Source organism: Ursus arctos, unplaced genomic scaffold (assembly GCF_023065955.2).
Source record: "Ursus arctos isolate Adak ecotype North America unplaced genomic scaffold, UrsArc2.0 scaffold_15, whole genome shotgun sequence".
Classification (NCBI taxonomy): domain Eukaryota; kingdom Metazoa; phylum Chordata; class Mammalia; order Carnivora; family Ursidae; genus Ursus; species Ursus arctos.
This window is the reverse complement of record NW_026622819.1, coordinates 24083353-24104267: the sequence shown is the minus strand read 5'-3', so window position 1 is coordinate 24104267 and position 20915 is coordinate 24083353. Positions and strand designations below refer to the sequence as shown.

Genomic DNA, 20915 nt, shown 5'->3' with positions numbered 1-20915 from the left:
CTGATTATGTCTTACAGAAGTTTTAAGTCATTGTCTTTTTTAAAATAAAATGTACCCTTGCTGCAGGAGGTTTTGTAAGGGTTTTGCAAATTAGAAGGCAGCTTTTAGAATTATGTGGGTTGCAGATTAATTTACCGATTGTCTTTCTTAGATGTAAATGCTTAACATAAGGCTCGATATAAATATAATTTTTACATGCTGATTTTAAGTCCCAAACATCACATTTTATTTCTTTTATCAGCAAAAGGGCATTTTTTTGTTTGAACTCACCAAAATGGTCGATTTGGTTTAGATTTTTTGTTATCTAGTTACCAGGAAAGGCTGGCTTATACCCAAGGCTTTGAGCATCCTGGCCTTCATTTCAAATAAAACATTGTAATTTGGCATGAAGAGTTTGAATACCTGAACGTAAGGGTTATGTTGAATGAATCCAGCTTATTTTCTAATGCTTGATGTTTGGCTTAATATTGCTGTACAACTGTCAGGTTACTCATCATAATGAGTTCTTTTCTAGGAAGCACTCCAAAAAATACGACAGAAGAATACAATGAGGCGAGAAGTAACAGTGGAGCTAAGTAGTCAAGGATTTTGGAAAACTGGCATCCGTTCTGATGTCTGTCAGGTGATGACGCCTCTGAGAACACATTTATACCTATATATCTCTTTCTGTAAAAGGCATCTGCCACTGAAGTTTTCCTGATTCTGTTAAGTTTGTATAGAACATACTATCTTGTAGCTAAATGGAACACCAACCATAAATTGTTTTCTATTGTTTTGGTTTTGTTTTTGTGTCAGTTTTCATGTCGTCTTGTTTAGTTTGTGTGTGTGTGTGTGTGCGCGTGCACGCATGCACATGCACGGTGGGGGGGGAGTGGGGGGCAGTTACTTAGTAATACTAAATTCTGTCTCTGCATGTTGAGTGAAGGCAAGTGTATTCTTCAAATGCACCTGCCTGTGTGCAGCGTATGTGTGGGTGCTTGTCAAAAGAGATACTCCAGCAGCTCTACAGGCAGACTCCTGAAGATAGTGTGTCCAGACTTTCCAGACTGATGATTCAAACTTACGTTGCCGAGAACTGAAGGCATTAATGAACAAAGTCAGTATAAATTTCATATTTGAGCCAATTGATAATAGTTTTTCCTTGGGTGAACTAATAGAGGAACATTTCAGCTATATATAACACTCACTAATAACTATTTTTGTTTTTCCTATGAGTGGAATTTGTACCAAATTAGAGACCCCTCAAGCCCAGCGTATTCTTTGAGTCTTCACTTGATTCTTTTGTTATGATTGATACTTGTTACACTCCATGGGAATTACAGTAAAGGCAGTGAGTACCGAGGCAGGGGTCAGATGGTGTAGTTTGCCGTGTTCAGCCATTGGAAAGAATACCTAAAGGCTTCCACTCACTCTATTTTGAGGGTAGCATGTATGGTAATAAGTTTAAACTGTTTTGAGTATTTATTTCATCACAATGGCGTGTTTTTTCTTTAAGTCAGTGTTGGCATTTATTATATTGGACAGTGGGATTTAATCTTATAATTAAAGGTATTGCTGGGTGATTCATTTACATTGTTAGGATGGACTGCTGGTGATGCCATCTTACTAGATAGAGAATAATTCTCTACAGTGGCAGCTAGCTGTGTCTACCAAGTCTTCAGTTATTTTGCTAACTGATCAATTTTTTTTTTTTTTTTTTTTACTGTAAGTATTCGGGAGTGTCTTCTGCTGATTCTTTCTTAAGGCCTTGAAGCTATATTATCCAGTTTTTCTGTTTCTCCAAAACTGACATAATGTCTCCTAAGGTGGACATCATGAGAACGCTGAGCAGAATGTTTAACAATCTGCTCAAAATCTGGTGCTCTCAGTGATAAGTCAGAGTTGATAGAGACATCATAAAATTGTAGAGCATTATTAACTGGAAGGGACCTTAGAGATTTTTCAGTTCAGTGGGTTTTAAACTTGTGTTTTTGGTTAGCTTTGAACTCTCTTTTCTTTTCTTTTCTTTTCTTTTCTTTTCTTTTCTTTCTTCAAAACCCTGTAGAGCCCTAATTTGTAAAAAGATAAAAAATAACTGATTGGTGTGTGGTGGGTATGGAGGAAGTATCCGGATGTACTTGATTTCCACCCTAGGTAGCAGGACCTAAGGCAGTTTTGTTCCACTGAACACAATTTTGTTTAAAGCATTGAGCCCTTTTCCCCCTTTCTTTTGGCGAAATGCCTGCATACCGGTGCTGAATAATCTGTTCCACTGCAGTTCTGTGTCTTCAGCAGTGTCACAAGTATCTTACTCTGGCTTCTCAGCTAGATTAGCAGCAGCTGGAGGACGAGGTTATCATCTCTTTATGTATTATATTTTACATTCTGTTTGGAGATTGGCAGGCAAAGCACTCATTTCCTTTGACTAACTGGTCAGAGAAATTGGATCCTGATTAAAACTCCTGCCAAGGTGAATACTCCTTGATCTAATAATAGCCCCTTCCTCTGTAGGACTCCCCCTCTTCCAAAGACAACTACCATCTATTTAGAAGCCATGTTTCTAGTCTGCAGTCCTCCTATTTTTTATTAGTAATGTTGGCCTTATTTAATTTCTTCTTCTAGAATAACTGTTTCTTTTTGTGTGTGTTCCTCAAATAAGATGGCTGGTGGCATGTAATAATGCAGTTTAAAACATTCAAAATAAAGGCATTTAGTATGTTTGGTAATGAGGAATAAGAATCTGAGAAATAGCAGCTAAATGAATACTTTGAATAATCCTGAAGCCTGTGAACAGGTAGACTCATGCTTAATTTTGAAGGAAAAAAAGCACTTCTGTAAAATCCTCAGGGGTAGGGATGGGGGTGGGATTCTCTGTTTGGTAATTCATTGATATAGAACCTACCCGTTCATTAGTAATAATTGCTAGTAGGCTGCTGGCAAAAGCCTTGTGATGTTATCTGGCTGCTACTGGAGATAAAACTGTTGTGATAAATCTAAGGTGGAGAACCTAAGTACCAGCCCCTCGTTCCAGAAGTATAATTTTCCAACCAGAGAAGTTACTAGGGTTTTTATGAGGTCAGATAATTCTACCTGATGCCCCAGCCAGTGTTAGGAGGAATGGAAATCTAGGGCTGGGCTGGAACCTGTGAGCTAAATCCAGAACTTGTAGCCATGTTTAGAGACAAACTATTGGAAGGTTTTTTTCTGTGTTGCTGTTCATTAGAGTGACTTCTAGGTAATCTGGGGTTGGGGGGGGGGAAGCAGGAATTAAAACCTGAAACTGAGGCTGAAAAATTCAACAGTATGCCTCAGAAAAGGCAGAAAGGCAATATGTTGCTATGGATCCGTAATTTAAGAATGGGGTTCTACCCACTGAGGTTGAATTGGTATCTTACGGAAGTAGGTACCTATATGCTCTGCTATAGTAAGGAGGTGGCTCATGGGAATCAATAAACTGAACCATGAGAATGGATAAAGGTGACAGAGACATCAAAAAAGGAGTAAGGAATCTGCTACCATTATGGTCATGTAACCCGCATAAGGCTTATGCTGCACTCAGGGGTACTAACTCCTTGAGAAAACTAAGGAGGCCCAGGTGTGTGGAGAATTGCTGTTGGTGCTGGGAAGACAAGCTGAGTTGTGGTGGTTGGTATTTGTACTGAGTAGACACAGGGCTGTATTTGGACTCATTAGTAGCTGTGCTGGCTTCCCACAGTGACTCTGGAATGGAATGGAAGGCTGCCATGCAGTGTCACACTGATATTCTCGCTTCATGATCTATTGAGGGGTGGCCGAAGAGTGAAAAGAAATATCTCTAGGAATTAAGAGGTTTTTGACAACACATTCAAGGAATCGTTTTCTAAGTTATATCTTGGGGTGGAAATGGAGATTTATACCTCTGAGAGACATATGGCTTCACAGTTCCTGTTAACAAATTTTTGGATCATGTGAGATACTTGATTTTTTTTTTTTTTTAAACTGGAGTTGTAGTGCTTCTTGTAAAGGACGAGAACGAGATTTTGCTTGAAGGCTAACTGGCCTGATAGAAAGCTGTCAAAATAATGTCGTTATTATGCAGATTTCAAGCATCTACAAGATGAGTGAGAAAAGCGTAGTGAGCACTATGTCATCCTCACACAGCTTCAGCCATTAGCAGCAGCATCTCTGTATCATCACGTACAGTCACTGTTCATGTTTTCCTAATCATCTGCTAGATCTGTTTCAGTCTGCTTCATGGCCATTCAGACAAGATCCGGACATTGTGATGCGTTGATGTGTTTTAAGTCTCTTTACTCTTTAGGTTCTCATTCCATTTTCCCCTTTGTTTTCCTTGCAAATTTTTGTTGTTGAAGAACTGGATCTTGTGTTCTGTAGTGTTCCTAAGGTCTAATCTGGGTTTTGCTGATTGCAGCTTTATAGTATCATTTAACATGTGCTTCTCTCCCTTATATTTCCTATAAATTATTATAAACTGCTGTCTAATAGAATACCACTGGCCATACGTGGCTACTTAAATTAATTAGAATTAAATGAAATTAAAAATTCAGTTCTTAGTTGTCCTAACCACGTTTCAAGCAGTTAATAGACACATCTGGCTAGTGCCTATTATAACAGCGGAGATGCAGAATATTTCCATCATTGTAGAAAGTTCTGTTGGATGGCAGTGATCAGATTTAACTTTATTTTTTTGTACAACTTTTTCATGGGTGGTAGTGTGGTATCTCTCTCTCTGTATCTTTTTATAATAAGTGATAAGCCAAACATTTAATAGTTCTTTTAGAGAGTAAATTCTGTTCATAGAAATCTGACTTAATCAGACCATTTTCAATTGAAGAAATAAGTTTTCAAATTGGAATGTATTTCTCCTCAATCATATACCTTTTTTTAAATCGAAGTATAGTTGATATAAAATTAGTTTCAGCTGTACAACACATAGTGATTTAGCAATTGTATACATTACCAAATACCACAGTAAGTGTATTACGGTATTATTGACAGTATTCCCTGTGCTGTACTTTTTATCTCTGTGACTTATTTATTTTATAACTGGAAGTTTATACCTCTTAATTCCCTTCACCCAATTCGTCCATTCCCCCAACTCCTTCCTCTCTGGCAACCTCCAGTTTGTTTTCTGTATTTATGAGTCTGTTTCACTTCTGTTGTTGTTTGTTCATTTGTTTTATTTTTTAGATTCCACAAATAAGTAAATCATAGAGTTTTTTGTCTCTCTGTCTGGTTTATTCACTTAGCATAATACCCTCTAGCTCCATCCATGGTCTCTTTTTTGTGTGTGACATTATTAGTCACTAATGAATTATGACCCAGACCCAGTATTTATGAAGAGCTGCCAAAGTGATCTTTTAATTCTTTTCTTTCCACATTTATTAGTTAGAATACTTTAAAAAAGAATCTTCCCCTCAGTACTGATCCCATATAGGCACCCCATATAACACCAAAAAAATTACTCATTTGATTTATTCTGTAATACACAAACAGTAGTCCCAGAATAACAATATTAATGCCGCCATCAACAAAATGATTATGGGAAGTAGTTGTTTGTTTGGGGGCATTTCTTGTTGTCTGTGATTCTCTACGGATATATCACATGAGGCCTGCACACTCAGATTACTATGTTTTTAGGTCATTTGTGCTTAGACTACAAACTGCTTACACAGAAGATTTATTTATTTCATTTGACTTTTGATTTTGTTTCTTTTAAAAATTAAATATTGTTTTATAAATCTGTAAAATATTTACCATAATTCCAAATTCCAAAGTCTGCTTTTGAAAATCTAACTTGTATCTCTTGCTTCTACCCCATTCTTGCCACGCTGAACCCGTAAGGGTAGCCATCTTTTAGAAATGATTTGATTTTCCCTTTTAATATAAGCAGACACACACACACAGACACACACGATCTTGTTTGTTTGGGCTCCCCTCTATCAAACTGTTTTTTGTTATGTGGTCACTATGAGGTCCATTTTCTTTGCTTTTTTATTTTCTTTCTATATCTATTTGTATTTAGGGAGGTTTATAGTTCTGTTTTAATGGTTATCTATAATATATTAACACCTTTGTAGTCTAATGAAACTTCTCCCTTTCCTCCTGTGTATGTTTGTGTCCCATTGTCTCATTGTCCATTACTGAAAATGACTGCTTTATTTCTTGTGCTCCTCTCATCCAGCATCTAATTTGAAGTGATTATCCTTTTCTGCAAGTTAGTATCAACGAGATACATGACAACCTCATCTCTACTCTTCATGGACTTCACATTCTCCCCTCATTTTCTGATAGTTGTACTAAACAGTATAGTATTAGGCATTTCCTATAATTTTGACTCACTTATGATTATCTACAGGTAAAAATATATTTGAAGGTAACTGCTAGTTTATATGGCAGTGTTTATCCTGTCCCCCCCCTTTTTTTTTGATTGAGCTCATTTCTGGCAGATACCTTAAGAAGGGCTTATTAAAACAATGATCCTTGAGGTCCTGCATGTTCCTAACCATTTGTCTTTAAATACAAAGGCCACTTAAGCTGGATATAAAATTTGTGGTTTATGTTTTCTTTCTTTAACATCTTAAAGACGTTCTCATTGTTTTCTGGCACAAAGCATTGCTGTCAGCTGTTTTTGGTTAATTTTTTCAGATATGCTGTGTACCCATTCAATATATACTTTCAAGCTGTCTTTTATCTCAGAAATGTTTCCTTGAATTACTACACATTTCGTTATTCTGTCCTGTTGTTCTGGTTTTCTTTAAGGATTCCTATTATATGCATCTTGTATCTTTGCTTGTCTCCTGCATCTGTCGAGAACTCTCTCTTGAATCCTTCATTTCCTTTTGATTTTTTATTTCTCTAAAATTTTTCCTTTTCCTATCTTTTATTTCCCAAAGCACTGTCTGTGGTTAATTTGCTGTTGTCTTCATTCTGTTTAGTCTCTGTTCTTAAAATGATTATTTCCTTTTATGTTTTTTCCCTGAGTTTTGTCACTTCTTTTCGAATCTTCCTTTTGTCCAGTCATTTCATTTCTTTTTTTTTTTTTTTTTAAAGATTTTATTTATTTGACAGAGAGAGAGACAGCCAGCGAGAGAGGGTACACAAGCAGGGGTAGTGGGAGAGGAAGAAGCAGGCTCATAGCGGAGGAGCCTGATGTGGGGCTCGATCCCATAACGCCGGGATCACGCCCTGAGCCGGAGGCAGACGCTTAACCGCTGCGCCACCCAGGCGCCCCAGTCATTTCATTTCTGAATTACTATAATATTTATTTGTAGTTTTCTTTTACAGCTCCTGTTGCGTTCTTGATTTTGTTTAGCTTGTTTTGAAATGTTAGGTCACAGCTTTCATCTGTTTTGTTGGCATGTTTTTCTGGCTTTTTCTTTTTCTTAATTACCTGAAGAATCTTATTCTATTCCTTTTCTCTATTTTCTGATAAAATCCTTGGGTGGTATTTGCCTTGATTCTTTTCTGTTGCTCTTCAAGTTAAATAATGTTAAATAAGTAAATGAAATATTTTCCTGTACTTTTAGGAAGGAGGTGTAAGCCAAATTAGCTCCTCCTTCTACTGCTTTTGCAAAGTGATAAAAAAAAAAAAAACATGGCCTTATAATACCTGAGACCTGCCCCCACTGCTTCACTCCCCTGTTTTATCTGGATTCTCTCTTTCTTTTGCCCTTTATGTATTGTTCCTCTTCTGCTTAAATGTGACTTTTACCCCCAGCACTTTCTTCACAACATGGGGCTTTACCCTGTGAGGAACTTCAGTTTTTCATTGAGCATTTATAGGGCCTTGGCACTCTGACACCATTACACGGTCCTCTTGTACTCACCCAGTAGGTTGGAATCTGCAGAGCCCACTCCAGTTTGGGTCACATTTTCGATGAGTATATGTTAATTTGGGGGTTCTTGCATTCCCAGGGCTGTCAGAAACCCTGCTACTCTCCCTGTCTTTTCTTTCTCACAGATGCCGAGACCTCATTGGTCTTTGTCCTCACCCTGTCTTATTTAAATGTTCATGGGGGTACCTGTTGTCTACTTTTTATTGTTCATATTTTTTATAGGTCTATTTTGCTGTTCTAGTTGCTCAGTTTTTATGAGAGAATTTAAATAGCTTTAAAAACTCCACATACGGCCATTTCCATACAATCTTTAAAGGGGCTTTTTTTTTTTTAATGAAACCGTTCGCCAGAAGTGAATTGGCGGGTTGGGGGGAGATGCTCAGTGATTGTATGTATTTCAACATTGCAAAGATTGATAATTTTAAAAAAGTGAGCTAGAGATTTTAACAGTCTTGTACATAACATTGAGACTTTGTTGTCTGGGTTATAAGATAGACATGGGTCATATATACCTTTTAGTGGTATTCACAAGAAAGAGCCTTACTGGAAAGAGAAAGTGGTTCTTTTTGGAGCAAGTTTAGAGGACGTAGTGAAGGATTCAAAGCTGTTTCACGTGAGTGAAGGTTAAAGGAAATAAGACTTAGGTTAACAAAGAGAAGATGTGGAAATGTTACTGTTACATGTATTTTGTTTGTCTCTTGGGGTACAGCTAGGTTCAAAGGGATAAACCTTCAAAAGAGACAGATTTGGGCTAAATGTTCTAAATAATTTTCTAATCATCAGAGTACCCTAAAGAGAGTGTTCTTACCTTTTTTTAAAAAAAAAACAAACAAACGTATTAAGGACGTGCCTGGGTGGCTGAGTAGGTTAGTTGTCTGCCCTTGGCTCAGGTCATGATCCTAGGATCCTGGGATGGAGCCCCACGTTGAGCTCCCTGCATGGCGGGGAATCTGCTTCTCCTGCCTATCCCCACCACTCCTGCTCTCTCTCTCTCAAATGAATAAATAAAATAAAAACATATAAATAAATAAAAATCTTCAAAAAATTTATTAAGCATAGTTGACATACAGTGTTATATTAATTTTAGCTGCACAACATGGTGATTCAACACTTCTATGTATTACGTAGTGCTCACCGTGGTAAGTGTAGTCACCACCTGTCACCATATGCTGTTACAGCATTATTGACTATATTCCCAATGCCTTCCTTTTCATCGCTGTGACTTATGTATTTTATAACTGAAGCTTTGTACCTTTCAGTCTCTTTCACCCATTTTGTCTGTTCTCTACACTCCCCTTCCCTCTGGCAACCACCAGTTTGTTCTCTGTATTGTTTGTTTGGTTTTTTTTATTTTGTTTGTTTATTTCTCTTTTTTGTTTGTTTTTTTAGATTCCACGTATAAGTGAGATCATACGGTATTTGTCTTCCTCTGATTGACTTATTTCACTTAGCATAATAACCTGAAGAGGGTGTCATTTTCTTGATAGGCGATGATCCATCCCTCCCTGGAGGTATTAAAAAAAAATATGCAATTCACCAGTTTAAGTTCATACTTCAGAAAGATAGGTACACTGTGTAGTCTTCATGACCCTTCTACCTTGAGTTTTTAGCATCAACTCCCTTGAGCTTTCTGCAATTTAAATGCCTGGAAAATGATATTATACTTTGGCCACACGTTTTATTCCCACATTACTGTGTTTTTTAATGAAGCACTTACAAAAAATGCCAGTAATTCAGATCATAATGGCATATCTCTGGGAAGCCCTTGAGGGCAAAGAGCATGTCCTTATTGTTTTTCTCTTCCACAACTGTAGTAAGCCTTTCACGTGGAGGTGCCGAATGTGTATTTATTGAATTGAACTGGAAAGAAGGACTTCCTGTTGATTGGAATGCCTACTTGGGAGATCTTTCCTTATAAGTTAATATGGGAAAGTGATATCTGCAGTTTCAAGCGAATCCATTTTCATGTATTTTTAAACAATGCCATCTGAAAATACTTAAAAGACTAAAATGATATAAAGCATATGTCAGTCATTCTGTGGGCTGTGCCCAGCCTCTAGGTTCTGATGAATAAGAATGACTCCTTCTTTCTCTTGAGTTCTAAGGAAGTGTAATTAAATAAAAGAAAAGCTATGCCTTTTATGAAATTATCTCCCAATAAGGAATCTTTAGCCAAATGAAAAGTGATTGAAACAAAAGTAAAAGTTCCATGTCCTCAGGTGACTTAACTGTATTGGTGATTTTATAAAAGGTGTCCTTGGAATATTAGATTATTAAGTATTAAACCTAGAATGGCCTTTTGAGATCATCTGGCTGGGAAGTTCTTACGTGGAGGATTGTGATAGGCTTTTAGGGGTCTGTGAACCCATTAAAATTACATACATTTTTTTTGCATGTTTGTGCACATAGGTGTTTGTCTGGAGAAAGAATAATTTTCCTTAGATTCTCAAAAATGTCTTGATCCTGACAGAGTTTCAGAATTTGTGAGTTCTGGTCTATTCTGTTAGCATTAAAGATAGACAAGGAGGCACAGAAATTCTGCTGGCTTCATTGAGGTTACCCTGCTGAGTGCTGATGAAGCAGGGCTGTTCCTACTTGAGTGAGGGCTAAGAGGCCTGGTACTAAGCAGTTTTTTGTATTTGCTCATTTAATCCTTTTAAGCCCCCCTTGGAAGTAGCTCTCCTGATTATCCCCATTCTGTAGGTGAGGAAACAAGAGAGAGGTCAAATAACTCCCCCGCCAGGTCCCACGATGACTGAGTGACAGCAGGAGCCAAACCCAAGCATTGTGATTCCAGAGCCTATACTCTTAGCAACTATAGTCCACCACCCCTCAAGAGGGTATTTGCAAGGATGTCACACAGCCAGTAAACTGTTTCAAGACTTTGGCAGTTGAAATCTGGGATGGGAAAAATGGTTCTTGTTTGTTGTAAAATAAATGAAGCATTATTTTAAGTTTTTATAAAGGTAAACATACTGAAATTTTTTTCCTAGCATGCAATGATGTTGCCTGTTTTGACCCATCATATCCGCTACCACCAATGCCTAATGCATCTAGACAAGTTGATAGGATATACTTTCCAAGATCGTTGTCTGTTACAGGTAAGAATTACTCTCCTGTACACTCACATAATAGCAAAATAGGAGTAATTCATCTTACAGGTTACAAATGGAACATTGAGATTCTCCACTCTGGGAGATGATGAGGATGTTTAGTAACACAGCCCTCTCCATTACTCTACTCTGGTTGCCACTTTCAGACACTTTTTCTCACTATTTATTTATTTGTTTGTTTGTTTGACACTATCCCTAAAGAAACAGACTAAAGCTAAAATTTGCCTGTCAAACCTGAGTCCCTTCTTTAAGCCTTACCTTCTTTATGGCTCTTCTTTCCAGGTGATGATTATTCTAATTCTCCTTTGAAAGATGTGGCTTTTTACGTTTCCTTTTAGAAAAGGGTTGCACCAGAGCTCTGGAAATTTGACCCTCGAGAAGATAAGATGGAAAGATCAGGGCTTAAAATTTGACTGAACAGATAGATCTCTTTCCTATTTCGTTTGAGATGATATAAAGATGGCACTTCTATGCTGAGTTTTTAAGACTAAATTTATTTTGTTGAAATTTCAGCTGGCCATGACTCATCCGAGTCATCACTTAAATTTTGGAATGAATCCTGATCATGCCAGGAATTCTTTGTCTAACTGTGGAATTCGGCAGCCCAAATATGGAGATAGAAAAGTTCATCACATGCATATGAGGAAAAAAGGTATGTTTGGATTTTACTCTTGTGTTTTGGCCTATGTCCCTACTGTAAATTAAATCCCCACCAGGAAGAGTTTCCTGGTAACTGTTGCATACTCTCATTTTGTAGTGCTTTCTGACCCATACATAACAGCATTCACTTTGAGCGTTATTATAAGGATGGATGAATTTTTTAGGAAAATTTTTTGCTCCTATCAAGTGTTTTAAGTAACTAAGTTGATCAGACTTGTAGACGTGCAGATATCAAGCCTTTTGACATCAAATTGGGGTAAAATAGGTAATTGTCTTTCTACATATCATATCATGGTCCTAGAATGCTTCTAACAGTATTTCCTTGTTTATTTATTTTTTAAATAGGAATTAACACTTTAATAAATATTATGTCACGCCTTGGCCAAGATGACCCAACTCCCTCAAGGTAAAGTAGCTTTTGTTAATAACAGCTTTATTGAGGTATCATTCATTTACCATACAAGTCACCCACTTAAAGTATACAATTCAATGATTTTTAGAATGTTCACAGAGTGGTGCAATCATGATCACTACTTAATTTTAGAATGTTTTCAGCATCCCAAAAGAAACTCATACTCTCCGTTTCCCCTCAGTCTGCCCAGCCCTAGGCAGCCACATTCTACTTTCAGCCTGTTTTCAATCTTTATGGATTTGCCTATTCTGAATATTTCGTATAATGGTATCATACAATATGTGATCCTTTGTGACCAGCTTTTTTAAATTATTGATTTATAATCATTTTTATATATTCCAGGTACAAGTCTCTTATCAAATACAAATTTGCAAAAATTTTTTCTCATTCTATGGATTGTTTCTTCATTCTTTTGAAGATATCTTTCAAAGCAGAAGAATTTTGATGAAGTCCAGTTTATCTATTACTTGTGTTGCCTGTGCTTTTGGTGTCATGTCTAAGAAGCCATTGCCTAATATAAAATCACAGAGATTTACGTCTTTTTTCTTCTAAGAGTTCCATAGTTTTTTCTCTTACATTGAGATCTTTGGTCTATTTTGAGTTAATTTTTGTTTATGGCGTGGTATAGGGGTCCAACTGCATTCTTTTGCCCACTGTGGATATCCAGTTGTGCCGGCATCATTTGTTGAAAAGGCTAATTTTTTTCCATGAAATTGTTTTGGCACCCTTGTTGAAAATTAATTGATGGTATATGTGAGGATTATTTTTGGACTCTTAGTTCTATTCCACTGATCTGTATGTCTGTCCTTATGTCAGTACCATGCTGTCTTGATTACTGTAGCTTTATAGTAAGCTTTAAAAATAAGAAATACAAGATCTCCAGCTTTTTCTTTTTTTTTTTCCCCAAGGTTATCATGGCTATTTTGGATCCATTACATTTCCATGTGAAAGTTTGGATTAGTTTATCAATTTTTGCAAAGAAGCCAGCTGGGATTTTAATAGTGATTGTGTTGAATCTGTAGATCAATTTGGGAACAATTGCCATCTTAATATTAAGTTTCTGAACTTTCAATATCTTCACATTTATTTAAGTTGCCTTTAATTTATTCCAATAGTATTTTATAGTTTTAAGTATACATTTTGTATGTCTTTTGCTTAATTCATTCCTAAGGGGTTTTTTGATGCTATTATAAATGGGATTGATTTCTAAATTTCATTTTTGGGTTGTTCATTGACTGTGTAGAGAAATAGAATTGATTTTTGTATATTGATCTTTTATTCTGTAACCATGATGAGCTTATTTGTTAGCTCTAATAGTTTTTTAGTGGATTGCTTAGGATCACCTACAAACAGAGATAGCTTTACTTTTTTCTTTCTGGTCTGGATGTCTTTTATTTCATTCTCTTAACTTAGTTGCCCTGGCTAGAGCTTCCAGTATAATACTGAATAGAAGTGGTGAGAGTGGATCTTTGTCTTCTTCCTAAAATTTTTAGGGGAAAGCATTCTTTCGCAGTTAGAATGATGTTAGCTGTGGGTTTTTCATAGATGTCTTTTATCTGGTTGAGGAAGTTCCCGTCTGTTCCTAGTTTGCTGAATTTTTGTGAAAATGAGTAGAATTTTGTTTGTTGTATGTCTATTGAGATGATCATCCTTTTTTTTTTTTTATCATTTATTCTATTTATATGGTGTATTATGTTCATTGATTTTTGGATGTTGAACCAACCTTGCTTTCCTGGGATACATCTCACTTGGTTATGGTGCATAATCCTTTTTATATGCTCCGAACTTAGTCTGCTAGTATTGTGTTGGGGATTTTTGTGTCTATATTTATAAGTTACTGTCTATAGTTTTCCTTTTCTGTGATGTTTTGTATGGTTTTATTATTAGGATAATATTGGTCTTACATAATGGGTTGGAGATACCCTCATATATTAACATTGTTTTGTGTGGCCTTGAGCCCCTGAAGAATCTGGGAAGGAAGTAGACTGGTTCTAATCTCATTAATACCCATGGCAAACTGAGTGGAAGCAAGGCTGATGAAGGTCTGATGTTGCTCTCAGGAGGCTTATCTGTGTGTGTGAAACACGGCAGGTTATATTCTGAAAGCCAGCAGAGGAGATTGCTTGGGGGCATATTTCTTTTTTAAACGGGCAGTGGAAAAGTTGAATAGCCAGACTTGTCCCTCTTGGTTTCCAGGCTTAGACGGGTTAAAGTGGGTGGAGTGGGTTTAGAAGTGACAGAGTTGACAGTTGCTGCAGCTCATAACTGGCCTCCACAGCCAAGAGAACGACCAGCCGTAGCTAGTATAGCTTCCTTTTCTACCTTTTTTTCATCTCTCACTTTTCTTTTTAAATTGGATTGCCTTGAGTTGCTCTTTTGAAATTATCATAGACCATACTATCTTCCTCTTCAATCAAGAGGTAAAAAGAAAGGCAGGATGAAACTTTAAAATTCCCGTTTGAAGATGATCATACGCCTTACTATGGTATTCTGTGAGAGTCTAAGATCAGAAAAGAACTGTCTAATTAAAAGAGCCCTTAATCACACCCTCAGGGACAGTGTGGCCATGGTTTCATTTTACCCTGCTATATTGTAGAGTCTCCAGATGACCAGTTCTGTATTTTAATAAGTGGAACCCTGAGTTCCCTGCAGCCCCGTTAGCAAGGCTACGCATGCCCTACACGTGTACTTTTCCTTGATGAAAGCATGAGCTTAAATTATCTTTGTTTCGTCTATCCTAACCATCGTTGTTGGTGTATAAATTGTCTTTTGATAGCGCTGTACAGATGTCATGACTTAGGTTTTCTTTTACTCTGCCACAAGGAAATGGCTTTCTTACTGTGGCAGAAGGAATTATATCTGAGAAACTGTTCTTTTTGAATTCACCATATTGAAAATGATAGAGAATAAACAAATATCTCTTGTCCTTTGCTGCTTGTGTTAAGAAAGCCTCTTGCCGTGTACCTGATCTTACTGCTGATGGCAGAGTTGACCCCACATTTCTGTTCAGGAAGAGCTTCCTCGCTTCTTTGGTGGCTAACTCTGCTGTTGCTCGCTGCTGCTGTCCATCAGTCCCACCTGTGCACAGCTGTGGGAGCTGTACTTAAGAATCTTCATACAAATGTAATTCGACAGAACATTTATCTAGTACCTTTTGAGTTTGAGGCAATTTATAGGTATTTTAGAGAAATTTAAGGCAAATAAGACGAAGCCCCCACTCACCAGGAGGTGTGACTTATCCCTTAGGTGGGATAAGAGTGCTATTAACGTAAATAACTTAATGTAAGGGGTCCTCCGCTAAGTGCTTCAGTGGAGGTCAAAAACAAAATGTACATAGTCTGCTGTGGGGCTGAGGATAGCTCTGGTGGTTGTTTAGGGATTGTAGGTCGGTTTTATATTGTACACTTCAGTAATTGAATTCACTTGAAGTGGTTTGCCCTCTCCCTTGTCTCTTAGTTTGCTATTATAAAATGGGATGCAGTTATCCCTGCTCCTTGGAAGTGTCTGTAGATCTTTGAGGCAAACACTATCAAATTGCAAGTGTCAGTGGTTGTATCTCCTCTCAAGCAAGCCTGCTCAGAATTTCAGACTTGAGAAAGCAAAGAGGGAGTAAGCTGCCAATGGAAGTGGGAACATGGAGGAGCAAGGCAGGCAAGAAAAAGGGCTGAGGGGAGGGGCTCTTGATTGAATTCTTTTCCTGGTCCTCCTGGAAACCACTCCTCCCACCCCTGCCCATCCTGCACTGCAGTTAGTGACCACACTTTGCCAGTTCTGCCCTCGTACTGCCTCTACATTCAGTCATCTTGCTATTTCTGGAGCCTCAATTTTAGTTTTTAGCTGTAACCTTCTTGAAAGCTTTCAGTGATGTCTCATCACTGACTGGATAGACCTGAATCTCCCCATCTGAAACCAGCAACCGAGACCTGGCCCCTGGCCACTTTTCCAGGCACGTCTTGCTTTTCCCTATGGCTGCTTACATACCAGTACGACTGAGGTACTTACTGTGCTTTCAGGCTCACTCTTTCCCTTCCTCAAATGCCAGCAGTCATCGTACATCTCCCCCGGGAATTCCCTGGAACCGTGTTTTATGGCCTGATTTTCTTTACTCTAAGCATTTTGAAGGTCTGTGGTCATACTCTTTTTCTTTCTCTCTTTCTCTCTTTCTTTCTTTCTTTCTTTCTTTCTTTCTCTCTCTCTCTCTCTCTCTTTCTTTCTTTCTTTTTTTCAAATAGTACCTTTAACAGAGCAGAAGCTCAGTAAATAAGTATTAAAGAATGCCATTCATGATATTATTTTCATCTCAGGTTATTGTTTACATTTCCCTAGAAATAGGGAAACTTGGATGTCAAGAAGGGTCATGGTCAGGGGCGCTTGAGTGGCACAGTGGTTAAGCGTCTGCCTTCAGCTCAGGGCGTGATCCCGGCGTTATGGGATCGAGCCCCACATCAGGCTCCTCCGCTATGAGCCTGCTTCTTCCTCTCCCACTCCCCCTGCTTGTGTTCCCTCTCTCGCTGGCTGTCTCTATCTCTGTCAAATAAATAAATAAAATCTTTAAAAAAAAAAAAAAAAAGAAGGGTCATGGTCAGAGTTATCAGCAGAGGTTTAAATGGCAAATTAGTTATCTTACTTAATCTGATTTGGCACCAGCTAGGATTTACAAAAAGGCATGAAGTCTTAAACAAAAATCTGTCTGCCTATCAAAACTATAAAATAATTAACTTTTATGATGGCATCATTGCATGCAAATATATCACCCATAATTTTTTAAATTATGTTTAAACATTGCTTAAACACGTAAATCTCAGTTGTATAATTTAACATATAAATTGCAATGAATTGTTACCACACAAAGGGTCTCTGAAGGATTAGGCTTTTGGTGGCATTCAAGTAATCCATGTATTATCAATAAGATCTTTGGGTAAGAGGGGCTAGAAGACTGGTAATGGAAAAATGAGCTGCCTTGTTTCATTCTGTTCATTGATTGGTAGAGTCATTGGTAGACATCATGTTTAAGAATCTATTGGAACAAAGAGTGAGACACATATCGACTATTTATTAATGTCTCTGTGTTTAAAGAAATGGTAGATACAAAGTTTCAGTCAGTTATACAAAAGTGTCTTGCATTCAAGACAATAAAACATGCTTGAGTATATGTGAATTCCACAGAGTAGATGTGCTGGCTTAAAAATTCAGGTTAAATTCCAGAGATGCTTAACCTGGGATCCCTAGGTCCAGTGGGTCTCAGATCTCGTAGCTCTGTGACCTCCCCTCCCACTAAGTGTCCAGGTAGATGAAATGAATAGAAGGAATTCCTGAACTGGGTGGAAGGTTTAGCTGATCTTCAGCACCCCTTCTAGCTCTACTCCACCTGTTACTGGTTGAGGCCTGGAATATAAAGGTGAGAAAATGTCCATACCCTCTACGTGGAAGTTACCCTTGGACTTGGCCCATCCCAAGATGGTTTTCCAGGGAGTAAAGGATACCTTACAGTAATTACTGTTACAGGGAGACTGTTATGTTTTATAAAGTGCTTTGAATTCCTCAGACCAAATGTGCTATATAAATGTTACAGTTAATCTAGATTTCATAATGTCTTTGTTGATTCAGTTCTCAAAAACAAATGGAGTGTTTATTGCTCAGTAAACATTTCCTCTTGGAGTTTGCTAGTATTTATAAAGAGGGTGATTAAAGAATGTAGAAACAATAGAAGGAACAAAAGCTTTGCTGCTGCACTCAATAGTGACTAGCAGCTCACTCTGTCCATTTTTTCCAGATAAACCATTGGATTAGGAATTGCCCAGTATAATAATAAACTGAAGTGGTATTTAATACCTATTTTTGCTTGTGGCTCATTGCCAGTGTTTAGTCACAGTGTAGATACGGAAAAACATACACCGGATATGGTCAAATTATTTAGTGGATGGCAGACTCACTATTGAATAAACCCGTTTGGAACTGTGACCTTGTGTTTTAACACACTGAATAATAGTCTAACTTTGTGGTTATTAAAATCCTAGACATAGTTCTTGTCTCCCTGAAAGTTTATCAAACAAATTAAAACTTAAACCAGTATGGGGGCGCCTGGGTGGCTCAGTCGTTAAGCGTCTGCCTTCCGCTGAGGGCGTGATCCCGGCATTCTGGGATCGAGCCCCGTGTCAGGCTCCTCCACTGGGAGCCTGCTTCTTCCTTTCCCACTCTCCCTGCTTGTGTTCCCTCTTTTGCTGGCTCTCTCTCTCTGTCAAATAAATAAATAAAATCTTTAAAAAAAAAACAAACCAAAAACTTACACCAGTATGAGTTCATTCAAATAGTATATGACTCAAAGTAGCTATTATTCTTTGATGGGATGTCTTCTTTTTTAATAAAGCATAAGACAATCCAAATATGGTTTGTCCCCACACCAGGTGTGGTTTCTAGCTTTCCATGTTAAGTAGATTTTCCTGTATAGTACTTTGAACTGTTGGGAAGAAAATAAAGTCTCTACCACAGAAAATACTATTTTCATTTTACTGACTTTTGGAAAAGAATAGGGTAATTCTAATTCCTTTCTTTTTAAAAACTCACCATTTTGGGCGCCTGGGTGGCTCAGTCAGTTAAGCGTCTGCCTTAGGCTCAGGTCATGATCTCAGGGTCCTGGGATCAAGCCCCATGTCCCCGCTGGATGGGGAGTCAGCTTCTTCCCCTCCCTCCACCCCTCCCCCCGCTTGTACTCTCTCTCTCCAATAAATAAATAAAATCTTAAAAAAAAAAAAGCAAAAAACCTCACCATTTCTTTTCTTTTCTTTTTTTTTTTTTAAAGATTTTATTTATTTATTTGACAGAGATAGAGACAGCCAGCGAGAGAGGGAACACAAGCAGGGGGAGTGGGAGAGGAAGAAGCAGGCTCATAGCAGAAGAGCCTGACGTGGGGCTCGATCCCATAATGCCGGGATCACGCCCTGAGCTGAAGGCAGACGCTTAACCGCTGTGCCACCCAGGCGCCCCATCCTCACCATTTCTTTTCTTTGTTCCCACTGTCTCTCAGGACTACAGCTTATTAGGTTTCACGAAATTAAGTTGGCAAGAAGTCTGAGGGATTAACATGTTACCATGTTAACTAGGGCCTCTGTTCCTTGATGTATTCTCCAAGAATGATGACAGACACTTTTGGAGTTCTGCTGTATTTGACAAAAAGCAAAATGCAGTATCGAGTAGCTTCTAAACAATATATTTTAAAAATATTTTTAGTAGGGATTGTCTGGGTGACTCAGTTGGTTCAACATCTGGCTCTTGATTTTGGCTCCGTTCATGATCTCAGGGTCCTGGGATCTAGGCCTGTGTTGGGCTCTGCGCTCAGTGGGGAGTCTGCTTGAGATTCGCTCTTGGTCCCCCCCCCCCACTGTGCTCTCTCTCTAAAAACAAATAAATCTTTAAAAAATATATACTGTTTAGTCACTCTTGGCTAATGGAATAGCAACAAAAAAAGTCTTTTAAAATCTAATATAAATTAGGTAAGACTGAGAAGAATATGTATGAGGACCTGATTCCTTCCTTCCTTCCTTCCCTCCTTCCTTTCTTCCTTCCTACCTCTCTCTCTCTCTCTGTAAGCTATTAGATTATGAATTCTTCACCACAGCCATAAAATTTTCACTCTTTTTTTTCTTCATTTCCTGTTATTGGCTATTTACTGCTTTCCAGAATGCCTTTTTCACATAAATATAGGCCGTATATTGAAATGAGGGTTCAGAATCACATCTTTGTTGCTCAGGTCTTTCTAGTTTTCTCCTTTTACGTTTATTTTCCTTTAAAATTCTAAGCTATGGAGCAATGTTACGGTGGAAGAATTAACTTATGAGATATGTGAGATAATATAAAATTGAACTTGAATTACCAAGTAGATAATTTGGTAGCCAAGAATCATTTAATTTGTAAATTAATTTTTTTTTTAATTTTCCACATATACTGAAACCATATGGTGATTTTAAATATGGAAACTAACCTGGCACACAGGAAGCAGAGAACAATAAAAGATAAATTGAGTGATAAAATTCAATCATGTGGGGATAGGGATGCAGGTGTGGGGGTGTGCCAGCATTGCTGGGGGCTTCAGCAGTGAGGGCAGGTCCCCATCTGACGTGAAGAATGAGCAGGATTTGGGGGAGGTAACATAGAAGGGACAACAGTGGTGTGTCTGGTACAGTGCAGAGGTTGGTCAGCTGAGAGTTGTAAATTGCTATTGAAAGTAGATGAGGGGTACCTGGGTGGCTTAGTCAGTTAAGCGTCTAATGTCGGCTCAGGTCATAATCCCGGGGTCCTGGGATCGAGTCTTGCACTGGGCTCTCTGCTCAGTGGGGAGCCTGTTTCTCCCTCTCCCTCTACCTACCACTCCTCCTGCTTATGCTCTCTCTGTCTCTCTGTCAAATAAATAAAACCTTAAAAAAAAAAAGAAAGTAAATGAAATGGGTGACTACCGTGGAACTAGATAAAGAATGGCCTTGAAAACCAGGCAGGTTTGGACTCGTCAGCTATCTAATTTTTGGAGAAGATGAGAGTCAGTGTCAGAGATATTTAAAGAAGTCCCTGGAGTCAGGCGAGATCCTGCTCAGGCTCAGGCCTGTCCCTTGCCTTCTTTGCTTAGGTCCCAGGGGCTCAGTATGCTCTCCTTTCGCTGTCACTTTTGTCACCATCCTTTCTGGTTTTCTCCTATTATAATCCCCCGTCCCCCAGTGGTTTGTCTGTCCACCGTTGGCCCTGAAATAGGCACTCGGGTTCTTCCCGTATGCAGCTTCGGATGCACATCACTTTGCAGCCTGCTATAACCAGAATCAGGTGTGTCTTTTGCGCCTCACAGAGTGGCCCCCGGTAGCCCTGACACTGTCCTCAGCACTGCTGCATCAGTGCTCTCTCTGTGTCTTACTTGAGCCTGTCTCTTTC

General features: G+C 38.3%; 1 protein-coding gene across 16 annotated transcripts in view; it reads left to right on the top strand.

Annotated features, from left to right (window-relative positions):
- Positions 1–20915, top strand: part of DROSHA (drosha ribonuclease III) — a 117165-nt gene that overhangs the window by 60361 nt on the left and 35889 nt on the right. For all 16 annotated transcript variants that reach the window (XM_026506737.4, XM_026506742.4, XM_026506738.4 and 13 more), the window contains 4 exons: positions 515–622; positions 10811–10918; positions 11444–11582; positions 11936–11996. In XM_026506737.4, the coding sequence (XP_026362522.1) occupies positions 515–622; positions 10811–10918; positions 11444–11582; positions 11936–11996 (416 nt within the window). The remainder of the gene's footprint in view (positions 1–514; positions 623–10810; positions 10919–11443; positions 11583–11935; positions 11997–20915) is intronic.